The 18,053-nt window shown below is 41.6% G+C and overlaps 1 protein-coding gene across 2 annotated transcripts; it reads left to right on the top strand.

Annotated features, from left to right (window-relative positions):
• The first annotated feature begins 2,215 nt into the window (after nt 1–2,215).
• Nucleotides 2,216–17,762, top strand: ptbp1a (polypyrimidine tract binding protein 1a). 2 transcript variants are annotated; one of them, XM_080042814.1, is made up of 16 exons: nt 2,216–2,275; nt 3,050–3,103; nt 3,391–3,421; nt 7,097–7,157; nt 7,318–7,490; nt 7,902–8,048; nt 8,248–8,448; nt 8,959–9,069; nt 10,554–10,731; nt 10,971–11,048; nt 11,244–11,401; nt 12,773–12,806; nt 13,848–13,940; nt 14,076–14,292; nt 14,586–14,663; nt 14,902–17,762. In XM_080042814.1, the coding sequence occupies exons 1-16, from the start codon at nt 2,268–2,270 to the stop codon at nt 15,032–15,034; spliced, it is 1,755 nt and encodes a 584-aa protein (XP_079898940.1). In that variant the 5' UTR covers nt 2,216–2,267; the 3' UTR covers nt 15,035–17,762. The 2 variants fall into 2 exon arrangements, with proteins under 2 accessions (XP_079898940.1, XP_079898941.1); XM_080042815.1 differs by lacking the exon at nt 2,216–2,275 and adding an exon at nt 2,935–2,958 and having other exon boundaries at nt 14,902–17,761.
• Nucleotides 17,763–18,053: the final 291 nt, after the last annotated feature.

Raw genomic sequence — 18,053 nt, 5'->3', positions numbered from 1 at the left:
TTTAAAATACAACTTTAGTCACCCCAAAATAACTCTTTCTGATGCCTGCAGGAAACAGTGCAATCAGTATACAGTACTTCAGCACCAGCTGCTGTGTGTACGGCTTCTATTTTCCAGGAAGAAATGACTGTACACACATCTTATTCACACACATCACTAATAACTTTGTACTGGCATTACTTACTTTGGCGGGGCTTCTGTTACTTCCCAAAACCCAGATAGTTATTTCCCCTAATTTTCCACAACAAGAATTCAAAGTGGTAAGTCTGACAATGAATTAAAGAATATTTTGATATTAACATGTTCCCTCCTTCCCCCTCTTATAAATTGGCGAGCCATGAAAGTAAGCCTACATAATTTCAACTTACTTGGTTTGATGTGAAACTATTGGACCAGACTCTCTCTGCTTGACCTCTTTCCCCATGACTATAACTCTGCCATACAGAGGACATGTGATGTTTTGCTTTGTGACATGCATACCCCTGCTGTGTCCTTACATACTGCAAGTAGTGTGTAACTGAACTTTAAACTAGTTAATGTTGTTATTTTCACTCCAGAACTTATTGCCATTGAATCGACAGACATACAGACGGACGGACGGACAGACAGACAGACAGACAGACAGACAGACAGACAGACAGACAGACAGACACGGGTGTAACCATATTGGTGCTAATAGCCCAAGGCTATAAGCACCAATATGGTTAGACCAGTTACACCCCACCAAAACCAGTATTGTTGATACTCTGAGTGGTGGAAACTGCAGCACGTGCTGTGTCCTGAATCTTTTTACCCTGAAACCAACTGTACATTTAGATTCCACTAAGTGTTGACAGACTTTGGTCCAGATATTGTCATCACAAATAATCAGGTAGGCCTATAGCCTATACTGTAAATCGAAAAAAGCAACAATAAAGTATGTATGCATTACCTGGCTATTTCCTTATAATGCAACTTTTACTCTACTACATCAGAGGCAAATATAGCAAACATAGCTGCACCACAGCTCAAAGCCAAATTACTGACAGATTAAGAATTTACACAAAGATGAATAAACATCGTATGATCCATATTGGTTTAAAGGAGTGGTATAATTGGTTCCAGATGGTCTATACATTACATAGCTAAGGCTACCCACAATTACCATAAATAGGCTAGGCTACCATATTAGCACACCTAAAACATGGGGGCACTAGTAGCCAAAATGTAGGTGGGAGCATGTTCCCCTTTTATAATAGGTCCATGATTTTCCCACAGCTCAATGTCTCCACATCCCTGGTCCCAGGTTTCTAAGTTATCTAGAATAGTAGGCCTATGTCTGTGTGTGTGTGTGTGTGTGTGTGTGTGTGTGTGTGTGTGTGTGTGTGTGTGTGTGTGTGTGTGTGTGTGTGTGTGTGTGTGTGTGTGTGTGTGTGTGTGTGTGTGTGTGTGTGTGTGTGTGTGTGTGTGTGTGTGTCATTTCTAGCCTCTCCCTGTCCCTTTATCCAGCTGTGATGCCTGAACCCATTCGCCAATTTCAGGAAAATAGGGATGATGACCCCATGTAGGCTAGACGGTTCTTTGGTCGTAACCTAGGATATCGAGTGACTTTAATGTAAAGTTAAAGTCACTTTTGTTCAACCAGGCCTGTCGGAAAGGAACAGTTTTACCACAACTAAGATTGCAACTACATGAATTACGCCTAATTCTAGTTAGGGACAGTTTTGCACAAACTTTTATTGTAACATAAAACATGACTTTTGGTACAGTACGCTATTTTAAAAGACTACCAAACCAATCAAGGCCTTACTTTTAAATTAATTAATTCAATAGGCCTATATGTTAAGACTTTTTGTGATTTGCAGGAATCTTGAGTTTAGTCTATTGTAACATTTATTCCATAGCCTACTTGACACCTTACCTATAGCTATGTCTTTTGTAAAAACCTCGGCAGGATGCTTCCTCGCTTCTTTCATGTCATCAATGTGGTCACTCAAAGTACACTTATCGTCACATTCATTCAATCAAACCTAACCAGTAGAGTAATATTGATATCAGTGTGCTGGAAAATTGCCGCGGCCCTGTTTTTTGTTTTGTTTTTTTACCCAAATTGATAGTCGTCTTGTCCAATCCCGACTTCAGCAGAGGCTAGTCCCCGCCTGTTTTTGGCTCTTGAAAGTGCCTGGACTAATCAGCGCTCGCCTCCGTGTGTTCAGCCATTTTGTAAGAAAATCTAGCAAGTCTGCCGCCCTACCTTCGCTTCAGACCTGCAGTTTTTTTCTTGTGCAATGGACGGGTAAGTAAAAAAAGAACCACTCTTAAGTCTTAATTTTACAAGGCAAACCGGCCGTTTACCTACTTATATTAATACATCGGTTGCTTAATACTCTAATTTGGCTTTGGTGGCTGTTTGACTTCACCGTTAGACCGGAAAAGTTTTGAGACATTTTTTTTTTCCACCAAAACATGCAACAGTTAGCAGACACGGAAGCTAACTAGCAGCTAGCCGTCGCTGTTAGTAACAAATATGAGTTATGTGAACGTAAACGTGTTTTCGTCTTATGCCACCGAAAAAGAAAGGTGAATAGACGTGACTTATCCAGAGTTCAGACTTGGACAAACCTTTTTAATTTTTGGTATCACATTGGTAGTACTCCGCCGTTTGCTCTCGCGGACATTACTACCTTGGTAACTTGGGGTTTCACGGGAGCTCGAGCACTAGCTAAAGCAACGTGTCTCATTTCCGCATTCATTTGTCTGCGGAGTGCCAGGGCCATGTTGAAGATGTCTGTTCTGAACATGTCATGCTGATTCAATCAGAGAGACTTCATTGGGTTATTTAGATAAGAGTAGGATCAACAATAGCTTTTAGTTTCAACCAGGCGTATTCGACTCGTTTGATCATCTGAATTAGTCAGTGTAAAGGAGGTACAGTGAGGGGCGGATGTTGCCTTGAAATCGTTCGCCACTTCGATTAACGTAAATGTCACATTAGTGATTGGCTTCCTTTCTACTTGCTTTTAAATACCCAATCTGAAGTACGATATTGTGTTTTGCCATCCCTCTACAGCCGCCTAGACGCTGAATTGTACCCTCTGGGAGCCGGCTACGTCCCTGAATTGGAGTAAGTATTTGTATTTTTTTTTTGCATGGCTGACTTTAGCTCGAAATGTCTAGGTTGACTAAGTGTGTTCTAGGTTTAAAGCTTGTGGATTATATTCGTAGCTGAATTGGGAAGTCCATTTTAGTTCGATTGGACGGCTCTACATAATTAATTTTGTAAGGACCGAATTTCCAGAGTGCACATGATCTGCGGTTGTGATGCATGTTTAACGTGATCTCGTCATAGCGTATGGTTTTATTTTCTATGATGTTCTGTGTCTAACTATGTACTTTCTTTCGCTTTCACAGAAGTGTCCATGACATATCAGTTGGCACAAAGGTAGGATTTTTTTTTAAATACATATATTTTCTTTGCTCCTTTTTTGCTTTCCCTCCATTTTACTACCTAGACTAAATAATGAAAGCCAATGGTTACGGTGTCTGTTTGCTTGGTTTCTAAAATTCCTGGCAGCAAAATAGGTTTCAAAGCAGATGATTTTTCCTTGTATTTGCATTTTACTAACTTTGTCTGGGGTTTCTACATGGCTCTCACTGCAGCCAAATTAATTATTAGGAAACTGGTTTGAGAAACTTTACAGAGTGAAGATGGAAAAACAACTGTGCTGACATTAGGGACTTGAATAACATAGTCTGTGAGTTTGCAAGAGCTTCCTCTATAATTACAGAGAAGCAGCCCAAAGCCATTTCTCATGTGTAATGAGTTTGCAGTTGCAGACTGGCTCTCCTTTTTAAGATTTATGATGTATAACTGAATGGTCAGCACATGGAGGTTGGAGAAACTCTCAAGACTATGGACATGGAATATGTTATAATTAAATTAGGATAGATTATATGAGGTGGGGCTTTATGTTTTCCTGTTTCTGTGGCTGTTGGGAAATGAAACTTCCTGTTGTTAATCTTGTGTGTTCCTCAGTAGCCAGTTTGTCGCATTGGAATGTTATGAAAGCAGCAGCATCCTGCCCTTGTATTTTTCTGCCTTTTTTTGCCATAATTTGCTCTCATAATTTCTAGTGAACAGGAGGTTTTTGTTGTGTGACTGGAAAAGCCCATCTCTACATGATTGTATGTGCAAATAGTGTCTGCAAACTTGTTGAAGAGTGAACATGTTTGTTTTTGTCAAACTGCTGGCTGTTAACCTGCGTACCCAATAAAACTGCCAACTTAAGTAGTAATCCTTGGCAACAGGGCCTGGGCAGCTATGCGTAGCAGTAATTGAAGTCAACTTAGATGTAACCATCCTCCTGCAAAAGGTCCTCATCCTCCCGACCAAAGGTCTTTACACTGTTTGAACAAGCACTTAAATGCACACGCCCATAACGGGGACACACCCCACCCCCTCTATTCACCTCAGTGAGGCCTGTTGTTGTTCAGCATGTTAACAATGCGTAGTTTAGAGGGCGCTTATTGGCACTCAGTATTTGACTCCCGGTAACTTTTCCCGTTTTGTGGATTTGATGTGCTGTGGTAGTGGTGATACTGAGTTACGGAGTGCTGCCCTGCTGGAATCTGTAATTATTCCGTCTGGGCAGAGTGTCTGGCATTCCGCGGTCACATTCCAATCTCCCCCCTCCAGCCCCTGGTGAGGCACAGCTCCCTGCCCCCTCCACTGGCAAGGGCTGAGCACCGTGAGCAAACATGTATGTACCTGTCCTGTGCTCTTCTCCTTTGTGCTTCGCCTTTAGAAATTACCACCCGCCTAACCCCCAACAGAGTCCACAAGGAAGTTGCTTGCAGGCGCCAACAGAAACAAACAAATCGTTACATTCTTTTCAAGCTCATAATGGCCTTTTTTCTCTCCAAATGATGCATTACATTTAGTGATCCCATGTTCTTTCCATTTATTGCAATGAGAACCAGGTGTGATTTGGAATAAAGAGCAGAGCAATTGCCTCCAGTCCATTTTCCCATTTTAAAAGTTAGTTCAGGGCAGGCCAACGCTATTGTCTGCAAGAGGAAGCTGGTCAACAGTTTCTGCATGAGGGCGAGTGATGTGTCATCGCCCCCCAAAGGTTACTTACTTTCTTGAGCAAACAAAGGAGGTGACCACTACACATTTATTGGGTCTTGTAGGAAAAATGGGTTTTGCACTGTGTTGGAGTCAACTTACAAACCACTTATAAGCTCCATTTTTCTTCCATTGGCTTTTTAATGTAACTCTTTTTTTGTGCTGCTCTAAACTTTCCCCCACATTCTCCAAAAGCAATGTCTTTCAATGTTTCTTGTTCGAATAGTTATACAATCCTCAGTTTTGTATGTGATTTGATGTTCCTGTTCAGCACTGTAGATTTTCTCAGCTCGGTAGTTATTATTAGATTGGGGAAGAGAGAGAGAGTCTCTTGCTATGGAACAGTAACCATCAGTCCCCTAGAGGAAGTTTAACAAAACCCTGGAAGCGGCCTTGATGTTTCTGCTCTTCCTGTTTGCAGTTAGTCTGCTGACTGATAATGTGACTGTGCCCGCCCACGACTGTTCAGTCAGGCTGGAGCCACTTCCTTCATTTCTCATGGCTATATCTGCCCTTGGCACATTTATCAAGCAACATTTTTGTTTTTTTACATTTTATTCCCACCAACTAGAACACACAACTCTTACTCATTCACTATACTCGGTATTGCAGGCTTCTTGTTTATGTTCCACCAGTTTGAGCTAACCAGCCACTCCCATGTGTAAAAAAATAAAATAAAAAAACGACCCCCTTTTGTCCCCTTTTTGATTGCATCCCACGCTTCAGCATATCCTGCTAAGTTGCATCTTGGTAATTTTAGCTCAGTGATTGCTTGTAGTTTATGCATTCCATTTATGTAAAGATTTGAACATTGGCCAAAGTAGGGTGCCCCCTGATCCTGAGGCCTCGCAGAAAAGTCATAGGAATGTCTTTTGTTGCTTTAAGTTCATGAATTGAGATAGCAGACCCTGTTTCGTGTGGGCCCCAGATTGAGTGAGAGTGACCAACTCAGCCAAACCATCTGGATGTCAAAGGGTAGTGTATACTACTGCTTACAGAGTTGTGCTCTGTGGAGCAAATAACTCAGTATCCAACACAACCCCATTACAATGTTTACAGACACCGCCAAATGTTCCCTCCCAGGTCACCTTAGTACTGCTTTTTTTTAAAGTAAACTTTGAATCCTGACCGGAATGTACTCTCTAAAACCTTTGCATGTTAAAAGCATTGGATCAAGGTGGAGAACAATGCTAGCAAACCTGCATGACTGGATGTTAAAGCGCTACAGGCCTCTTCAACTCCCAGAGTGTCCTTGGGGCTCCATATGTGTGCGTGCTGCCGTGTAACAATGACCCTAGTCTCAGCCCGAACAGGACCTTCATTGTAGAGTGTTGTAGAGCTTAGGCTGCTGAGCCTCTTCTTGTGACTGCTATACTTCATCTCCCAACACCACAAACACACGCTCGGCAGTGAAACGGCACTTTATATCTACTAAAGAGAGAGAGGGAGAGAGGATAGTCGAGACTGTTTCAGCAGACAGTAAACTAGTGTGGGCTGGGCGATCCCCATTGTGACTTCCCATCCAGACTGCTACAGTTTGTTATCCTTCCGCCTAATACTGATATATGAGAAGATGGGTTGTACTGACCGACAGCTGCTGCTGACATAAGCTTTTACTGCTGACTGTGTGCTACATTTTAAATAGTAGCTCTTCCTTGAGTGTGATTTTTCAATGATACATGAGCATTTGGCACATTGCACCAATTAAGAATATTTTTATTAACTAGTCATTATAACTGTTGTAGAATGTTGTAAACTAGTGTGAATAATTTATTTTGATGGGAAGTGAAATATCCCTGGTCACCTAATTCAACCTGGTGAGGAAGGTGGGTTTCTTCTGAAGCGGTCAATCCTCTTTTAGTTATCAGATTACTTCCTACTCTATCACACAATGGCTCGGTAATAGGAGAGCCGTGCTCTCCACCTGCCAGCCCCTGCCCTCATTGGTGAATGCACTGAAGTGAACCATTGTTTTCTCTCCTTCTACAGAGGGGATCCGACGAACTCTTTTCTTCCTGCATAGCCAACGGGCCATATATCATGAGCTCAGGTAGGGGTCTTGTCACGGAAGGGTGAATCCTTTTTTTATTCAAGTGCTTGTTGGGTCTGTGTTGTTTGTGTTGCCATGACGATCAATCCATTATTCAAGAAGAACCAGAGCCCTCTGTTCCCTCTCTGATTGTATCTGCTTCTGTTTTTTTTCCTTGCAGCCAATGGCAACGACAGCAAAAAATTCAAAGGTGACGTCCGTAGCCCTGGTGTTCCGTCACGTGTGGTCCACGTACGCAAACTGCCCAACGACATAAATGAGGCTGAGGTTATTGGACTAGGACTGCCCTTTGGGAAGGTCACTAATCTGCTGATGCTGAAAGGGAAAAACCAGGTAAGGACTGATATATTAAGTCTGGTAACCACCCGTATGATATGCACTCCTGCATGACATTTCATCTTAGACGCAAGACAAATAATCAGCTTTTTTACCTTCTGTCCAGATGTGAAAATGATGACGATGACCCCTTGATCACATCCTAATGTTTTTTATGATTAGGCTTAGATTTCCTGTAGGAAGACATCGCTTCCCTTTTTTTTTAATGTATTTCTATTATCTCCAGTTTTCTATTACCTGCAGTTCTGTGTCAACCAATAAAGATGTCAAATGTGGCTTACAATAGACAGTGATGGGCAGTGAACATAATTAGAAGGGTTTACCACCCGAATTATTAGAACCACATAATGTCACCTTATTATCTGAAGGGAGGAACTAATTGAATATGTCTCTGGTCCTCCCTTGCAGGCATTCTTGGAACTGAACAGCGAGGAGTGTGCACAGACGATGGTGAGCTACTACTCCTCTGTCACCCCTGTCATCAGAAACCACCCCATTTACATGCAATACTCAACCCACAAGGAGCTCAAGACGGACAACTCTCCCAACCAAGTGGTAAGGTCCTGCACTCTCTCAAGCTCAAATACACTTGGTTTTAATGCCAACTTAACCCTAACCCTGTATCTAGTATGGCTAATTTAAGCGTACAATCCAGGGAGTTGTGGTGTGTTTCTGTCTTGTAAGTTTGTTACATCATGCTGAATTCACTGACTTGATATCCATGCTAAGAACTTCCTCTTTCTTATCCCTTCAGCGTGCCCAGGCCGCTCTGCAGGCAGTGAACGCGCTGCACGGAGGTGGGATGGCCGGTATGGCTGGCATGGCTGGCATGGCCATGTCAGCAGATGCAGGCGGCCTCATAGGAGTGGGAGGAGGAGCAGGATCCCAAAGCCCTGTACTGAGAGTCATAGTGGAAAACCTCTTCTACCCCGTCACCCTGGATGTGCTACACCAGGTACGGGCAGTTTGAGAAACTACAGCTTTACCTGGTTATGAAACAAGATTTAGCCTTTCAACAACACATAATAGGTTTGCCAGTTCCCGTTTTAACCTGTCAACAGACCTTGCACTTTGGGTGGTGAACAGTACAGTGACATTCAGTATTTACTTAACAATTTTCTAAACGACTGTTGTCGATGACTCAAGCAGACCAACTTGTTCATCTGCTATTCTGAATGTGTAAAATTGTCAATGGAACACACCTCTGCTTTATTACTTCTACTCGCTACTCAGCTGCATAAATCAGCTGCATAGATATATGTTTGTGTTTTTGCATGTCCTCTTATCATTGTGTTAACAAGAAATGTTTGTTTCTCACATTTATTGCTTTCTCTGTAAAATACTTGCATATGCATGTTGGTAAATAGTGGAACTTAATTATTTTTTAAAGCACAGTTGTACTGATAGTTTGATGTATGCATGTTGTCATGATGGGATCCCTAATTGTACTGCCTTCCCTTCATAGATTTTCTCTAAGTTTGGGACCGTGCTGAAGATCATCACTTTCACTAAGAACAACCAGTTCCAGGCTCTTATCCAGTATGCTGATGGCATGACAGCTCAGCATTCTAAACTGGTAAGACTGGAATCAGTAATGCTATTTGTCATGAGGTTTGAGGTAGTTACTGTTGTGTGGCAGGTTGCTTTGTCAGCAGGTAAGGACATGACAAATGAACCAAAAAGCAAACCTTTGCAGTAGGGATGCACCAAAATTAAAATTCTTGGCCGAAACCGAATAAAATTAAACAGTTGGCCGAAACCGAATACCGAAAGAGGCTTTTGCAGTTGTTTATTATTTAGTCAATTATTTCAACATTGCATACATGAACTCCCAAATGTTCTCCTCAAACATAGCCTACAACTAAAAAGCAACCCTAAATAAATAATTAAACAGTAAAACCTTCAAATCTAAGAGTAAAATTAATATTTTACTATTAGTTAATTTGTGAACCACTCACTGATTTTTACCTCGACTTATATGAGGATGAATCTACAAAAAGATCGACTTATTGCCTTTCTTAATTTTTTGCAGAGGCTTTTGTGTTTCTATGGTGATTAAACGTCAGTCTTGGACGAGCGTTTTAACTTTATGCTGCATAAAGGTGCGAACACACTAGGCACTTTACACGCGTAAGATTTACGTGCGTAACGCGGCTAAAATGTTGCTTGATCATTTTGTGTCAAAAATGGTTGTACGCGCGTAACGTGCCTAGTCTACCTACCGATATTGTATTTCCCCTAATCAACCATGGCTGCGATCAGACCCGACACAATAGCGTGCATGTCCGCACAAAAACAACAACAACACGGCCAACAACTGTGCCAAAAGACAAACTGAACAGCACAAATAGCCTAGCATTAAAACAGCATTGCATATTCACGGCAGCTACATAACAAACGCAGTTACAGCAGCATCAGTGCACGGCGGCACAACATAAAGCCAAGTAGCCAACATTAGCCTACCTGGCTGTGACGGGACCGTGGCTGGCGTAGATCAACACCGGTGCTTCGCTGTACTCGTTGTGAAGGTCCCCCGGACATAGCCGTCATGTTTGGGTTCATAATATGAGGCGCTAGCCGCCCGCACACAACAGGGTGAGTTAACTAATGCTATACGGCGCTAACTTGTTTTATCGGCTTAAGCACAGCCGCACATATTCACTGAATTAACCAGGAAGTCCATTCTCCTGGTTTACTCTCCCCACGTCTTCTATTCCCGAGCTGCTGTCATACAGCACCGGCTCGGCTGCCTGCAATACATTTTCCTCCTCGGTGTCTCTCATCAGCCTCTGTGTACAGTACACTGTCCGTCTCTCTGCCTGTGACGTCGGCTCTTTTAAAAACATATTTCCTTATTGTCATTTAGTTCTCCAATTTTCGGTAATGTTGTTCGGCTTTTTAACTGTTTCGGTGGCCGAATATTCGGTGCATCCCTACTTTGCAGCTACATAGCAGTGTGTACACTGTAGGACAGATTCATCTGAAGTACATGTAAAATCAACAATGTAAAACACATCACTTAAAAATGTCTTAAGCCTAATGCTTCCATGTCTGCCTCAGTCTCTGGATGGACAGAACATCTACAATGCCTGCTGTACCCTGAGAATCAGCTTCTCCAAGCTCACCAGCCTTAACGTCAAGTACAACAACGACAAGAGCAGAGATTACACCCGACCAGACCTCCCCACTGCAGATTCACAGCACTCCATTGACCACCAGACCATGGCAGCTGCATTTGGTAAGATTGGGACAATATTTACATTTTTTGTGCCTGATCATGTTTATACATGTTGACAAGTGTGTATAAATAGTCCAGATGCCTTTTTGTTTCAGGGCCTCTAGGTTTTACTTGACCAAATGTTTAAATTGTGCTAAATATTTTCTGGTTGAATTTCCTTTTACATGTTTTACCTGTATCATTGTATACATTTGATGGAGAAGCTTGTACTCTAATTTGATTGTCGCTTCTTGTCCCAGCTGCACCGGGCTTGATCTCAGCCTCTCCCTATGGTGGAGCTCATGTCTTCCCCCCAAACTTTGCCATCCAACAGACAGGTCAGTGCACACTTTCTCTCACCTTGCTATTCCATTAATAAGATCTTTATCCCTCCTTTAAAAATCTGCTTGCTATGTACAATACATGTTGCCTTGACTCTAACACTCCATGCATCTCCTAGTTATGTTCTTCCTACCAGATCCCTTCAGTTTTAGGAGATGAGTTGAAGGTAATCAGTATTTTGTTCCTCTTAGGTCTGTCGATGCCTGGTATGCATGGTTCCCTGGCGTCTCTGGGCATGGGCCATGGTGGCATGGCGGCTGCAGCAGCGGCCGCTAGCAGGCTGGGCCTGTCAGGACTCTCCCCCTCTGGGGGACACAATGTCTTGTTGGTCAGCAATCTGAACCCTGAGGTCAGTACACTCATGAGGCCTCTGGCAGTGCAGTGCTGAGAAACCTTTTACATTTTACACTGCCACTTGTTTATACTATGCTTCATGGACCCGGATCCATTTGTTGAAGAGATCCAGTGTAATTTCCCACCACACCATATGATCAGATTAGTTGGACTGCCCTTACCAGGGTTTTTAATCGGAAGGTTTTCAATCAAAAGGGGGTCATCGAGTCAAAACCACTTCTCTTTCAGGATCCTTTCTGTGTTTGACCAAACCTGCTGCATTTCTGACCTGCCACTTTGCTCACTGTGAATTTTAAGTTTATTCAAAACACTAACTTCCTTTTTTTTAAACTTACCATTTCATATCTTCATTTTTGTCCATTAGTTGAAATCATTCTTGAGTTGGTGGAGAGACAATATTACTTTATTGTATTTCTTAAAGAAACACATGTCTTTGATTCAGGCCTTTTTTTAATACAATAGTGGGTAGAGTGTATAAGTAGTCTGTCACACATTACATTTACTGTAGATAAGTATTTATTACATTAAGCATGTTATTTTTAGGATCAGCTTTAACTCAGAACTTAGTCAGTATTATTAAAATTGATATTCAGATTTGACTGTTATTATAATTTAATGTAAAATCTAAGCAAACATAGAATGTAATTTAAAAGTACATATTGTCTCTGCCTTTTTCTGTATTTCATTGTTAATCTTTTTTTCTCTTCTGTTTCTCCTAGTGTTCCCATAGTGACAGTGCATTTTAATTTTAGCCAGTTCTACTGTCTGAAGCACTACATTTCTTTGTGTATACTGACCTTGTTTTTTACTTCCTTTTTTTCCTCTCTTCTTTCTCTGTCCCCCTCTCCCTCTTTTTTGTTTAAAAAAAAAAACCTCACCCCAACTCTTGCCAACTGACTGCACGCCCCACAACCAATTACTCCTCCTGTCCTCCTCCCCTCTGCCACTCCTCTGAAACTACTATAACCATCATCCCATCCGGCCAATACTTTCTTCCTTATTCACTGTCCCAAATTTGGACAACCCCATAAATTGAAAAAAATAAAAATAAATTGGCACATATTTGGTCCCCTTCCCCCTCCAATTTTGCCATCATATGCCCTCCCACAATCTTTCCTCCACCTCCTCTTTGTCCTTTTTATTCTCCTCTTCCTCCTCATATCGACTCCTCTCCCCCTCTCTTCATTCTCTTCGTCCCTCATGCCTCTCCTTCCTCCATGGTACTGTGGCCTTCCTGTGGACCTCGCTGCCTGTGGCCTGCGGACATGTCCCGACTCCACTCCACTGTCCTCCGCTCCGTCTCTTTTCCCCTGTCCCCTGTTCCCTATCCCTCCCTGCCCCGCTGCTCCCCCTGCTGTCTCTAAAGAGCGTTACGCCACACTGCCTCTTTATTCTTTTCGGTACGTTATCATCCTTTCATCTCCTTTTATTTATTACTACTGTTACCTGGCAAGGTGGGCATGTGTTGTCTCATGTTGTTGGCTTTGTTTTTTTAACCACTGATGTCTCGTCATCAGGCTACAGGGCTATGAAGGGTGGGGGTGTCTGTTTGTGTGGGGGGTTTGTATGACCTGGTTTGGTTGTTGTGGGTTTGTGTGAGGAAATTATGGTGAGAACACCACACAAAGCTGCAGCATTTCATTTAATTTTTCTTTACCAAAAGTGGTTTACTGTCCACGGACAAAAAAATATTTTCAGTTTTTCATCTTCAAAGGGCACACAGCCCCTCAATGGAAATATTGCCTCACTCAAAAGAAATGTGAGGATCATCTGTTTTTTCGGAAGGGAGTACGAAGCCGATCTTAATTCCAAAGTATCACCTCCAGGAAAAGGATAAAACTCAAACACATTGGTCCCGCGCATTCCAATTTTAAGCCATGAATGTTGATCTTATTTAATTTGTTAATTTGATTTTCCCTGGCTTGCCTTGAGTTACTCAGCAACCGTACATAGAAAGATGAAATGCTGCTGCTTTTCTAGTGATTGTGAGTTGACATATCCCTCAGATAATGTCACCATATTATTCTTTTGCCGTCTGTCTGTTACTCTAATGTAGGTATGTGCATGTTTAGTTTATTCCTGCATGTCTTTCTATTAAGCCCTCAAGTTGCTCAAGAAATCAAATTTTTCTTCACTGTAGAGCGATCAAAAACTCATTTTACTTGTCTTTTGATTTTTACCTTCAAATCACTACCTCCCCCTTCTCAAGCATAACCACTTTAGCCGATGACATCTGTGATTATTATCTAGGAGGGCTTGTCTAGGGTTAGTTCTAGAGATTCCATAAATAAGTGGAAAGAAATTTTAGTAGCAACATGAATGTAATATGTCCTAGATTTGATGCTTTAAATTGTTTTGTGTTGCTGTGATTGACTGCGTAGCCCGTGTTAAGGCTGTGTTGTTCTTTGTTCCACTTGTGACACCTTCCTCCTCCTCCTCAGGTGTGTATGGCGACGTAATGAGAGTGAAGATCCTATTCAATAAAAAGGAGAATGCTCTGATCCAGATGTCTGATAGTACCCAGGCTCAGCTAGGTAGCTATACTCCAGCCCCGCTTTCTTTTATCTATCATTTTCAATTATCGTACTTGATTACGGTACAGGGAAACTTTGCCTAGTGTGAGTGCGCCCTTAATAGCAAGTTTTGACTATCTTACTTTTTTTTCACAGCAATGAGCCACTTGAGTGGCCAGCGCCTGCATGGCAGAGACATGCGTGTTACATTTTCAAAACACACCACAGTGCAGCTGCCCAGAGAAGGCCACGAGGACCAGGGCCTCACAAAGGACTATGGCAACTCACCGCTGCACCGCTTCAAGAAGCCTGGCTCCAAAAATTACTCCAACATCTTCCCACCCTCTGCAACACTCCACCTCTCTAACATACCGTGAGTGCTGCTGCAGCAGCCGCATTTTCATTCTGACACTAACGGCTTTTGTGCTCTAGGCTTTTTTCCTTTGTTGTCCTGACTAATTTATTTCTATATTTAGATCCTGGGATTAAGTAGTGGTGTCAGTACTTTGTAAACATGCTTCTCTAGAGGTGCATTTTTTGGATTTAATGTTGGCCCTTGTGTCAAAATACCAGTAATTGAACACAGACATACATGTAATTTTAAAGGGAATGTAAAACAACAAATGCTTTTCTGTTGTTGATTTCCTTTTTTTTCTCTGTTTTCAGGCCGTCTGTGGTGGAGGAAGACCTCAAGAGGCTTTTTGCCAGCTCAGGAGCCACAGTCAAGGCCTTCAAGTTCTTTCAGTAAGTCCCGATCCAGTCACACTCAATTCACTTCAATTGTTATTTCCTTTATTGGTGGTTTGAATTCTTCTTGAACACATTTCAACCTCCTTTTTAAGACAAATCCAATTTAGGAAGGGGTTGCTATGACTATTTGACCCTGTGCTCTACAAGACACCATTTGTAATATAGGAAAAGGCAAGCAACCCTAAAAAAAAGTGAGCGACATTCAGAACACATTGTCTTCTTTCTTTAACAGAAAGGACCGCAAGATGGCCCTGATCCAGATGGGCTCAGTGGAGGAGGCCATCGAGTCCCTCATTGAGTTCCACAACCACGATCTGGGAGAGAACCACCACCTTCGAGTCTCCTTCTCAAAGTCCACCATCTGAGTGCCTTTTCTCCCTCCCTCCAAGTCCATTGCCAACTAACGGTTACTTTAGTTGCCTTCGGTGGTAATGGCCACCATTACATATTTATGGCTGTGGTTCTTTGTCGAACGTTGCTCCCCTGAACCCCATTCTTAATTATCCCCTATCGTAAATAGGTTTGTGTATAGGATTTAATGGATTCCACTTATTGATTTTGCTTGCCATTCCCGGTTCCAAGATTTTGTCAATCATAATTACATTTTATTTTTGATAGCAAACTATAATACAGAATATAACATGCAAGGTATTTTAAATTCAAATGTAGGCAGATATGAAGCTTTCCTCTTGCCCCCCACAAATCGATATTTAGCGGTTTTACATTTGATTCCTATTGGAGGCATTATGAAGTTGATTTTTCGCTTATCGCTACTCTTGAGTGAAGCCTTGCCACACTTACAATAGGCCCTTGCCGTAATATACACATCCATTACTGCACGTGTAATGGAATGGGTCCAAATCAGTAAGTGGAATCACAGTGCATTTCTGATCAGATCCCTGGTTTTGATAAATAAGGAAGTAATTTCAGTTCAGGACAGGTTTCTGATCTCCCACATTATCATTCATTTGTTCCATCATAAAGTTATTGGTGGGGGCCAGGGAAACGGGCAACGTTCTGCAATGAAACATGTTATTATATTGGAGGTAAAGTAGGGGCAGCTCATGAACTGTCACTTTAGACCAAATCGCTATAAAAAAAAAGAAGACACCCTCCACCCTGGATGTATGCTTAGTATGTGGATGAATTGTATCCGCACCAGACACACTTCAGCATTCCTTTTAATATGATAGTCGTGTGGATTTATCTGTGTGCCTTTTTTGAAATGCCACTTTGAACCTGTTTGGCCAGTCAGAAACGGTTTGAGACAAAGGATTTTGTTTTGGCTCACAGACCACCCAGCAATTTATTTTCTTTGTATCCATTTCTATTTTGTCCTCCTCTTAACTACTCACCTATTTGCTTCAGGGGATCCATACCACTATCTAAAGTTATTCAATAAGGACACATTATTCTTTCAATATCTTTATCTACAGTCTTGTGCCTTACTTTGCCCAAACCAAATTGCCTAAAACATTGCTCGACTACATTTGGAAAAGACGTGGCTCTTTTTCCAATGCCTTTTGGTATCTACCAGCATTGTTAAAATAGCGGTAAAAGTGGCTCATTCAATCATCTGGTTTTCTTAAAACACCAATGTTTAAGGATTTGTATGCATATATCCCCATTATATGTATGTAGAAACTATGAATGTAAGTCAGTTAGATGCCTAATATTTTTGCTAGGTGATGTAGCTCTGTTAGGTGTATTGTGGCAGGAGTGTAGAGCTGTGTCCAGCCTTCCTGTCTTACAGTCCCCATTCACCTCCATTTAGTCCTCTCAGTAGGGACAATGGTGTTTGGGGCCTCATTTAACCATATTATGTTCATCTATATGTGGACACATATATATATTCATTTATCTTTTCTTTTAATGTTAGCATTTACATGTGTATCATTTTGAGGCTTAATTGATACCTTTATGTAGTGGCTGGGTTTGATCATTATCACAGTGCCTTGACTCCTTGAGTTTTTAATCTGAGGCTGACACACTTTCTGACCTGGTCAGTTGACTTTGTTTACCTCTCGTTCAGGTGTTTTATTTTACCTGTCTGCGAAGATGCCTTTAACCCATTATATTCAGGTAATCTTACCTGTGAGAGGGCAGCTCGGAGGTATTTGTCAATCAAAAGTAACAGTCTTGGGCTTCAATCTTAAAAACCCAGTATATATATATTTTTATTTTTTTCTTAAATTCAGGATTACAGAATCACAGGCTGGAATAGCCCTCAACCATTCCCTTTCTGTGCCCACTCCCACAGTCAGGTTCTTTAGTGCACTTTTCCTCAACGATAGGTCCAAGTCGGCACCATCACGCTGAAGTCTTAAACGTTGTCACATTCCTGCGTGCCTCAAGCACCAGTTTCCACAGCCTTCAACCACTGTAGTTTTGGACCAGATACAGATGGCGCTCTGTCTCCTATTTTTGTAAAAGATTATTATGCATGGTTTAACAAAGCTTCATGTAGCTACAGACGGTTATTGCTGTTAAGGACCAAAGTATCTTCTATCCCCTGCTGTTTTGTAGTGTTGTGATTTCTTAAAGGTTTTTTCAAATTCCTGCTATTCCACGTTACACAAGGCTTCAAATTCCCTTTTCTCCCCATTTCAGATGCCTTGGAAAACAGTCACATGAAGTTGAAACATCTTTTGGGTTTCAACCTATACTGTATATTGTATCCCTTTTTGTTTGCCTTCACAAAGAGCCTACTTTGGTAGAAATTGCTTTAGAGTGGATACTTAATTGAACCACAGTCCTAGCTGTGTTGTTGACTGTAGAAGATTATATGCCTTTCAAGTTTTGTTAAAAGCTTTTATTTTTCTCTTTTTTTATATGGGGGTGGGGTGGGGTTATTGTATGAAGCGGGGTTGATGGTTGTATATATTCATGTTTTTGTACCACAAAAATCATTTGAAGTATATCCACTTTACGTTCAAAACATGTATATTTTGATAAACAATACAGACCTATTAAGCTCTCCGGAGCTGTAAAAACAACAAAAAAAACTTTTGTAACACAAAGACATTAAACCTATCTGAACACAGAAGTGTCTCTGTATGTGCCCCGCTCCCCCCTCCCCTTCTTTGCCATTCTGTTCTTGTCTCTTGCATCTTCTGCTGCCTTCAATAAATCTTTAGTTTGTTCCTTCTTTCATCTGGCCTCATTTGGTTTCTGTCTCTTCCCCTCTGTCCTGTGGAACTGCCGCTTTGTAACTGTTAACAACTCGTAACATTTTCAACACTTCCCCATTCTGTTTACTACGGGTGGGTTTTAAAAATATCTTTTTACATTTTCTTTTTATATTTCCAACTTTGTACTCATCCCCATCTGAAACTTGACAGTGCTCATCTCAATCCCGTCTACTATCCTTTGATGTAACCGTTG

Source organism: Ammodytes marinus (assembly GCF_949987685.1).
Source record: "Ammodytes marinus genome assembly, chromosome: 15".
Taxonomy (NCBI): domain Eukaryota; kingdom Metazoa; phylum Chordata; class Actinopteri; order Uranoscopiformes; family Ammodytidae; genus Ammodytes; species Ammodytes marinus.
This window is presented reverse-complemented; position numbering and strand designations above follow the sequence as displayed.